Source organism: Oncorhynchus nerka, linkage group LG27 (assembly GCF_034236695.1).
Source record: "Oncorhynchus nerka isolate Pitt River linkage group LG27, Oner_Uvic_2.0, whole genome shotgun sequence".
NCBI classification, from domain to species: domain Eukaryota; kingdom Metazoa; phylum Chordata; class Actinopteri; order Salmoniformes; family Salmonidae; genus Oncorhynchus; species Oncorhynchus nerka.
In genome coordinates, this window is record NC_088422.1 from 24,573,723 (window position 1) to 24,583,926 (window position 10,204).

At 40.1% G+C, this 10,204-nt stretch overlaps 1 protein-coding gene across 5 annotated transcripts; it reads right to left on the bottom strand.

Annotated features, from left to right (window-relative positions):
- Positions 1 to 707: 707 nt before the first annotated feature.
- On the bottom strand, positions 708 to 7,865 carry LOC115111429 (UDP-glucuronosyltransferase 2A1-like). 5 transcript variants are annotated; one of them, XM_065011485.1, is made up of 3 exons: positions 6,913 to 7,567; positions 3,087 to 6,818; positions 708 to 2,461 (listed from the first exon to the last, which is right to left on the bottom strand). In XM_065011485.1, the coding sequence occupies exon 3, from the start codon at positions 2,445 to 2,447 to the stop codon at positions 864 to 866; it is 1,584 nt and encodes a 527-aa protein (XP_064867557.1). In that variant the 5' UTR covers positions 2,448 to 2,461; positions 3,087 to 6,818; positions 6,913 to 7,567; the 3' UTR covers positions 708 to 863. The 5 variants fall into 5 exon arrangements, with proteins under 5 accessions (XP_064867557.1, XP_064867558.1, XP_064867555.1 ...); XM_065011486.1 differs by lacking the exons at positions 3,087 to 6,818; positions 6,913 to 7,567 and adding an exon at positions 7,576 to 7,865; XM_065011483.1 differs by lacking the exons at positions 3,087 to 6,818; positions 6,913 to 7,567 and adding an exon at positions 7,584 to 7,862.
- Between the last annotated feature and the right edge of the window lie 2,339 nt (positions 7,866 to 10,204).

Genomic DNA, 10,204 nt, shown 5'->3' on the forward strand with positions numbered 1-10,204 from the left:
GTGGACCAGTATGTGGTCTACTGAGCATTTTAGGTTTAAAAAAAAAGTGAAGTAGCGACCTCGGGTTCATAGAGCTAAATAATGTATAAATAATTTATGAATTTGAATTATTTTATATTTTTACTCAAGTGATTTGCATGCAGCAACCCTGCATTCTATTGAAGTTATTTTGATTTCAGTTGCTATAAATCAGATAACAAAATTGTCGTAGAAGTCTTTACAAGCTTTAGCCTACCTACGAGCCTACCTACAGTCCTTTGTCTCACTAACCTTAACTCGTTGTCTACCTATGCGTTACTTACCTCTGCCTTTCCTAAACTTCAAGGTGAGTTTAAGGAAGAGCTGAAACTGAGATGCAGCATACTGCTAAACCACAGCTGGTACCACAGCACGGTACCACAGCTGGTAACATGGACACATCCCCTGGGAGGTGAGGCTATGCTCTGGACACACAAACCCACATGCACACATGGACGTCATACACACGGTTCTTTGGCCTTGTTATACAAATGTAATAACTATTTGTAATCAGATCCAGGAGTTTTATCAGCTCTTGTCACCTATCAGAGACCTCCTCCTCTCTTTCTCTCTCTCTCAACCCAAGTGACTTTTTGGGCTGTAGTACAACATTTACAACATACAGTAATATCAAATTTGGAGTACAATACTTAATGTGAGGGTGACATTTAAAAAATGGAATGCAAAGATATATTACCAAAAGTAACCAACTGTATTGTTTCAAATACCCACATTAAGGAGTGTGACATTCTTATTGATGTTAGGAAGGATACCATCAAATAATATTTTTAATATTTTATTAATGATAATTTGATAATATATTAATATTCATTAATACATCGATATCATTCATGTTTCACTTTCCTCCTACAAAACACCTTATGCCACAAAAACCTTACAGCTAAAGTGCTAACCAGCATTATGAGCAACACAATGGCCAGTAGTGTGGCTATGACGTCAACAGAGTGGTAGGTGAACCAGGACATCTTATAAGACTCTGTCCTCAGATGTGCCGCTCCTTTGTTCCTCATGACAAACTCAATCCAGAACATGGCGCGGTCCAGTGGTTTCATGGGCTGGTCCCTGTGCAGCCTGGATAGCCTCTGCATGTTCTCCCTGTAGTTCGGCTCATAGAGAACAGCCTTCACTGCCTCCAGGAAGATGTCTCTGTCTACGGTGGCGATGTCCACTATCTTAGCCACTCCCTTAGCCCTCATCCTATTGAGGTTATCATGCTGGTCGAAGACCAACGGGAGGCCAATAATAGGGACACCATGGTAGATGGCCTCCTGGACTCCATTGGTTCCGCCGTGGGCAACAAAGGCTCGGGTCTTGGGATGTCCAAGGAGGTCGTTCTGGGGGAGCCAATCCACTAGTAAGGTGTTGTTGCCCACAGAGGTGGGCCTCTTCCCAGTGTGCCTCCAGACAATCCTCTGAGGCAGTTTGGCGAAAGCAGCTGCGATGTCCTCAGCGATGTCCTCAGGAAGTTGTCCCACCAAGGTCCCCAGGGACATCATGATGACCCCATGGTCCCCGGACTTCTGGACAAAGTCCTCCATGTCCTGGGGAAGCGGCTTCGAGGGCTTGCACTGGAAACCGCCCATATAGACCACGTTTGGCATGGTAGGCCGCGGAAACTCAAAGGTAAAGTCATTCCTCATGAGCCATATGTCTGCTGCCTGGAACAATGACATGTAGTGAACGTCAGGGCCAAAGTAACGATGGACGAACGGAATGTAGTTAGGGTCTATGACGTATGCAAATTGAAACCTTGTAAAAAGATAAAACAGAACATTTATGACTCTCTCTTGAAAAGTCATTTTGTCTGTCAACAGTGCTCCTGGCAATGGGACATATGAGAGAGGCGAGGGGGCGATGGTAAAGTGACCCTCGCCCAGGACTGTCCATCGGACATTGAAGACAAGAGGAAGACCAATGCGGTGAGCCAGAAACACTCCCCCACCAATGGCAGGATCCGTCAAAACCAGGTCATAGTTTGCATCGTGAAGCAATTGCATTAGTTCGGCATCTTCGAATATCGTAGTCATCATTACAACCAAATCCTTGTGTAACTCATAGATCTGCTTCGCCACCTCAAGCTCCAGACTCATACGAGACCAGAAACTTCCACCCTCCCTTTGGATCTGCAATTTTCTGGTCACAAACAAACTAAAGACCTCCTCAACAATTCCACCACCAGATACTGGGATGGTAATGCACGAGTAGTGAGGGGATTTCTCCTTGATGTACCAGTTGGTGGTTGGACGAATCACTGTGATGCTATGGCCTCTGGAGTGCAGCTCTTCGATGAGGACTTTCATATTCACCCAGTGGCTTCCTTCCAATGGGAAGACCAGCACGTTCCCCCCATAGACAGTGGTGAGAGAGAAGAGCAGAACAGCAACCGTGACCAGGGCTGGTTGATGCATCTCTTAGGTGAATCCTTTGATAAAAGATACAAAGGAAGAATAGTTAGTTACAGAGCAACTCCATCTCTTATTTCCTAATAAATAGGTTTTAATTACATTAACATTTTAGTCACATAGCAGACACTCTTATTCAGAGTGACTTACAAGTAGTGCATTAGTGCATTCAATTAGTGCGTTCCGCTCGCGGACCCCCCCCCCCCTCCCAACAGCCAGTGAAAGTGCAGGGTGCCAAATTCAAAACAACAAAAATCTCATAATTAAAATTCCTCAAGCATATGTTACGCCCCTGAAAACAGGGGAGAAATAATCGAGAGTGATACGGTGTTGTTTTCTCAATTCAACTTTTAGTTCAATAATTTTACAAAAGTAACACATTACAAAACAACAGAAAAACCATTATACAAATAACACAGCAAAATATCTTATTAACAACGCACATGTTCATTCACAATCGACATAAAATGTCAGCTACTCTCAGTACGATGCTATTCTTCACTACAACCGAGCAGGGCTCATATTACTCCCTGCAAACTTAACTCTAACTTCCTCAAGATGTTACTAAGACACACCTTAAACACTCTTAACATGTTAGCGAGTTATTACATTTAAATTACTCTTTTTTTATCATCAATAACGTACCTGAAAACAGGGGAGAAATAATCATGAGAGTGACCGCGATTTCCCCAGGAATATGGGTGGAGACCAGAGCAATCGATCTCAGGCTCATAGATTAAGAGCATTTCGTAGATCACAGATTAACACTTTTAGGCACCACAAAATAAAGTAATCAATATAATGTTTACATATTACTCTCACAATTCGTACCCTTTGTACGCTTGACGGATTTGAACTTTAACACAAATATGAATGTTTTCAATCTCTATCAACTAATACTGAATGCATGATCTTTTTAACCTGAGATGTTTTAAGATCCTCACATACAATGAACTTACAAATACTTTTTAATGTATAACAGGCTATGAATATTTCCTTTAACCTGTCACACATACAAGTATTTTACACCATTTTAAAGATACATTTTTTGTTAATCCAGCCACAGTGTCTGAATGCAAACAGGATTTACAGCGAAAGCACCACAAACGATTATGTTAGGTCACCACCAACTCACAGAAAAACAGCAATTTTTCCAGCCAAATAAAGGAGTCACAAAAAGCAGAAATAGAGATAAAATGAATCACTAACCTTTGATGATCTTCATCAGATAACACTCATAGGACTTAATGTTACACAATACATGTATGTTTTGTTTGATAAAGTTCATATTTAAAAAATCTGAGTTTACATTGGCGCGTTACGTTCAGTAGTTCTAAAACATTCGGTGATTGTGCAGAGAGCCACATCAATTTACAGAAATACTCATAATTAACATTGATAAAGATACGACTATTATACACAGAACTTTAGATAAACTTCTCCTTAATGCAACCGCTGTATCAGAAAGCAAACCATGCAATAATCAGAGTACAGCCTTTAGACAACAAAGCAGCCAAAAAGATACCCATATTGGGTAGTCAATATTTCTCAGAAATAGCATTTTAAATATTCACTTACCTTTGATTATCTTCATCAGAATGCACTCCCAGGAATCCCAGTTCCACCATAAATGTTTGATTTGTTTGATAATGTCTATCAGTTATGTCCAAATATCTTCTTTTTTTAGGGCGTTTGATAAACAAATCCAAAAGCGCATTCAGGTCGCGCCGAACGTCGGACGAAAAGTTAAAAAAGTTCCGTTACAGCCCGTAGAAACATGCCAAACTAAGTATGGAATCAATCTTTAGGAAGTTTTTAACATAAAACTTCATTAATGTTCCTTTATCTGTACAAATGAAGTGGAACGTAGCTACCTTTCACACGAGCGTGCCAGACCGAGGCTGTGGCACTCTGCCGGACCACTCACTCAAATAGCCCTTGTGAGCCCCTCCTTCAGAGTAGAATCCTCAAAACAGGTTCTAAATACTGTTGACATCTAGTGTAAGCCTTTGGAAGTGCAATATAACTAATATCACCCTGTATCTTCAATGGGGGCTGAGTTAAAAACTACAAACCTCAGATTTCCCACTTCCTGGTTCTCAGGTTTTTGCCTGCCATATGAGTTCTGTTATACTCACAGACATCATTCAAACAGTGTTAGAAACTTCAGAGTGTTTTCTATCCAATACTAATAATAATATGCATACTGTATATTCGCATCTGGGACAGAGTAGGAGGCAGTTCACTCTGGGCACGCTATTCATCCAAAAGTGAAAATGCTGCCCCCTATCCCAAATAGGTTTTAAGATAGCTGGATGAGACAACCACATATCACAGTTGTAGAAAGTACTTTTTCAGTCAATAAAGTAGTTGTTGTCATTTCTAGTGCTAGTGCTAGTAGAAAAATACACATTTTCTGTGTTGATCAATAATGTAATGTGTTAATCATGTACTTCAGAAAGTATTCACACCCCTTGACTTTTTTCAGAATTTGTTGCGTTACAGCCTGAATTTAAAATGAATTAAATTGAGATTTTGTGTCACTGTCCTGCACACAATACCCCATAATGTCAAAGTGGAATTATGTTTTTAGACATTTTTACAAATTCAGAAAACATTTTAAGCTGAAATGTCTTATGTCAATAAGTGTTCAACCCCTTTGTCTAAATAAGTTCAGGGGTAAAGATTAGCATAATAACAAGTTAAATCAGAAGATGTATAGACTCACTCTGTGTGCAATAAGTGTTTAACATAATTTTTTATGACTATGTCATCTCTGTACCCCACACATACAATTATCTGTAAGGTCCCTTAGTCGAGCAGTGAATTTCAAACACAGATTCAACCACGAAGACCAGGGAGGTTTTCCAATGCCTCGCATGGAAGGGACTTGAAAATGGCGGTCTAGCAATGATCAACAACCAAGAGCTTAAAGAATTGAAAAAATAATAATGTGCAAATATTGTACAATCCAGGTGTGCAAAGCTCTTAGAGACTTACCCAGAAAGACTCACAGCTGTAATCGTTGTCAAAGGTGATTCACACTCAGGGGTGTGAATACTTGTGTAAATAGTATATTTCTTCATTTTATTTTAAATAAATGTGTAAAAATTTCTAAAAACATGTTTTAATTTTGTCATTATGGGGTATTGTGTGTAGATGGGTGAGAAAGAAAATATATTTCATCAATTTTGAATTCAGACTGTAACAACAAAATGTTAGGGGTATGAATACTTTCTGAAGGCGCTGTACAGTATATACATATGAAGTGGGTAAAATAGTATGCAGACATTATTAAAGTGACCATTGTTTAATGTCTATGTACATTAGCGCAGCAGTCTCTAAGGTGTGGGGTAGAGTACCAGGTGGTAGCTGGCTATTAACAGTGACTAAGGTCCAAGGCAGAGTACTGGGCAGATGCCGGCTAATGGTGACTATTTAACAGTCTGATGGCTTGGAGATAGAAATTGTTTTTAATTTTCTTGGTCCCGGCTTTAATGCACCTGTACTGTCTCGGGATGAACAGGTCATGGCTGAGGTCCTTGATGATCTTCTTGGCCTTCCTGTGACACAGCAGTGTGCCCCCAGTAATGCGTTCGGCTGACCGCACCACCCTCTTGAGAGCTCTGCGGTATAGGATGGTGAAATTACTGTACCAGGCGGTGATACAGTCCAGCAGGATGCTCTCAATGGTGCATCTGTAGAAGTTTGTAATAGTCTTAGGGGCCAAGCTGAATTTCTTCAGCCTCCTGAGGTTGAAAAGGCGGTGTTGCGCCTTCTTCACCACACTGTCTGTAAGAATGGACCATTTCAGATTGTCAGTGATGTGCATGCCGAGGAACATGAAGCTTTTCACCATCTCCACTACGGGTCCTGTTGATGTGGATGGGAGTGTGCTCCCTCTGCTGTCTCCTGAAGTCCACGATCAGCTCCTTCGTTTTGTTGACATTGAAGGAGGTGTTATTTGTCTGGCACCACTCCACCATGGTCTTAACCTCTTCCCCGTAGGCTGTCTTGTCGTTACAGTAAATGTAGCCTCAAGATATGCGGTTTCCAGTTTGCACAAAGTCCAGTGTAGTTCCTTGTGAGCCGTCACAGTGTCGGCTTGGGGGTAATATACATGCCGTGACGATGACCGAAGAAATTATCTCAAAAGGTAATGCAGTCAGCATTAGCATTTGATGGTGATGTATTCCAGATTGGGAGAACAAATGGACTTGAGTTCCTCTACTGCACGTTACCACAATCACACCATGAGTAGTGAATCATGAAACATACACCTCCACCTTTCTTTTTCCCGGAGAGTTCTTTCTTCACATATCACAGTCCTAGTAAGTAAAATTTTCCTCAATAAAGTAGCTATCAGCAAAGTCAGAGCTAGTAAGGGGGAAAGAGTCAGTGCGAGTGTTAGTTAACGAAAGACCATTTTTGACAACAAAAAAATGTACACAATAAAAATCTTTACACTTACTGTAAATAAGTAGTCAATGTTCAATTGAAAACGTAGAGGCACTGTGTAATGCTATGAAGTCTTCCAATGCTGTCACAATTCTCCCAGTCATTGTCAAGCCTTCAGGCACATTACTTCTAAAGTTGTGCAAGTTCTCTCTATGTCTGGTAAAGCTTGCTTGTTACGTGACACAATTGTTTCCACTGGCAAAGCCCAGATGCACCACAAAATATGTATAGGATGGGAGCTACTATGACAACGTCTCTTTAAAAACGATTATTTTATTTACATACCTTACAAAAAGCTTTGTTAGACCTCACTGAAAATATTCAATCAAAGAAGTTAATCTAATTTGAATGGTGATGCTGAGTTTTATATGGATTTGTATAACTACAAATGTTTGTGAGGATGCTTCTTGAGATGTTAGACATTTACATTGTGTAAAGGCTATTGAATCTAGTCAAGTTTATAGTTCTTCTATATAAGTTTATAGGTATTCTATAATTCTCTGTAAACATAGATCGATATGAGTTCCAATGGGTTAATCTGAGAACGTTGTAGGTCTGATGATGCTATGTTTTCAACACCAGGTATTGAGATCAGAAACTGTTTCAACAACAGGTTTAACTATTCCGATATTCCACTACTTTAACTGTTACTTTAAACTAGATTTGATTCACATACACACTTACCACCCCCCAAAAACAGTCTGCAAGTAGCCTTAAATCCAAAGTGATGTTTGGCCAACCCCCCCTGAACAGCAGTTTGCAAACAGTGAAAGTAGTCCTATGGCTGTGGCTTTGAGCTGGAGTAACCTAATTTATGCTGCCACAACTAATCTGTGTTCTCTTGTTCAAAGTTCACAAGTTCTGACATGCAGCGTAATAACACCCCTGTAATTGCGTAAGGCTTTTATGTGTTGGATTCCTGTTATGTATTAGGAAATGGTCATTAGTTCAACATTGTTATAGTGAACTAAAATGGAAACTTAAATGGAAACTAATCATGAAAAAACTGTTTAGTTAGCTGAAATAAAATAATTAACAAATCTGTTTGAAAAACTAAAATTGGAGTTGGTCCAGGGAGTGGGTCCAAGGCTGGTCATGTGTGTCAATCTCCTAAATACTCTATGCAGCCTACTGCAAATTTGGTTTGATATCCATGTGATTTGAATACAGTCAGAGGTGATACTATAAGTATTATGGGCCATAATTCATGGATAATACGGTTTATTTTCAACACACCTTAGCAATGTTTCTCAGTGTCTTTATATAAATGACTGCCTGTCTGTGCACACACTTCTTATTCTCAAAAGTGTCGAAGCATCTACCTGTGAAGGGGAGTCTACATGGTGGTAGTAGTAGTAGTAGTTTAAATGCTATGAGGTTTTTAGTGTTAATTCTTAGATTTGATTTGACCATGGGAAAAATAGCTACAGTACTGCAGGGAAACAACATGCACGTTTTCTTGAACTGGGCCGTAAATATTACTTGTCAGACTTGGCCACAGGGGGGCAGTCCTCTCATACAAAAGAATACAGGCTACTTAAAAGCATTCACCAGAGTCATTCTGCATAATGGTGGTTCCATGAGGACACACTACCTGCACTATTCCCACACAACACCGACAGATGCAACTGCAACAGATGGTATCCATTTACACCCCCAATAGGGTTGTTGTGCAAACTACTTTCATATTTCACAGGGAGTTTCCAGGATTGTGATGCAGATTTGTCAGACAGTGATGTGGTAATATACTGTACATCGTTGACATGATATGAAAGCACATAATTAACTGAGTTTTGGTGCCAGTCACTGTTCTTCTTATTCCTTTTTTGGAAGAAAGATATTTATTGTTTGAACTGCACCTGTTTGCTTATATATTTGTAAATCTTTGTCTTTGTCTGTGTGTGCGTGGGTGGGAATTACAGGGAGAATTTACGTTGGCATTTAGGGGAACTAATGACAAAGGTTAGGATAATTTACGTAGCAGATTAGGTGAAATGGGTTCAGTTTAGAACAAGGGGAAAGGTTAGCTAAAATGATCCAGTTGTCCCTGACACGCAACCTTTGGATTGCTAGACGATCACTGATTGCGCTTACCCAGCCTCCCCGACCAACCTCCCTACTTTTGTTTCTGTCTAAAGTAAGTAGACCAAGTAGGTTTCATACGTCTTGGAGGTGCTCAGAAATTCATAAAGTATGTTTCGTTTGACTCTTTGGGCAGTCTGACCTACACCTGCACGCTGGTGTGTGTGACCTCATAAATGAATGCCTTGAGTAACCACAGCCCCTCCGTGATGTTGTCTCGTCTTCCATTCAGTTGTTCTTCAAAAGTATGACGGTGAGACAAAGCCATTCATAATCTTTTGTGTGGCATATAACGTTAAACATAATATCTCTCTCCAACTCACAATAACAGTTCCTGTTGGAAAAATGTACTTTCATGTTGAACGTGGATGTGACTCGCATAGGTGTATTTTTGGTGCCGCTATTCCCCCTGATAGTTTCTCTTTATTCTGCTGCACTAAACCCTCCTGGTTCATATGACCACTGACACTATGTCATAGTCTTTGTATTGTGAAAATGTATGTCAGCGGCCCACTGTATCATTTAACAATATAGAGAACATGAAATGAATATTTCATATTGTCAATAGACTATACTCTACACAGTCGTCAAATGACTGTCATGAAATAAGCCTCCATACTGTAAATATGATGTTGCGGATTATCCATAGAGATTTGCATACTTAGGGTAGATTGATACATGTGAGTGGAGGAGGCATCATGTTATATACAGTGCTTCAGTGACCTCAGTACCTCAGCTGCTTAGCAAATACATACAGTAGCTGATCACTATTACAGGTTTTTTCATATAAAAACAACATTAATACTTCACTCAGATATGCTATTATACTTACCATGGTTTCTATGGCATTACAGGGTCCGATACCTGTAGCTGGCTGGGTGCACACACACACACACACACTCAGATGTCACTGGGGAACTTCACACACTAGTGAGGGCCTCAGTGATTAGAGGTCAGGGCAGTGAAAAGGGTAGAAAAAAGGGTGCTTTGAAAAAGTAGCATTGTGCACTTCATAGATATTGAGTTACACGGGCTCATTATAAAGTGGTAGCAGATAAAAGTTTGTCCCTTATCTACAACTGATCATCCAGGTTAACAAGAGTAATAAAGAACTTAGATAGACAATGGAAAGATTATTCTTATTTTGTGGGTTGGTCAATTTGGGGCAGGTGACAGTAGCCATAGATGGTATTATAACTGACATGACACCTGATCTTAACTCT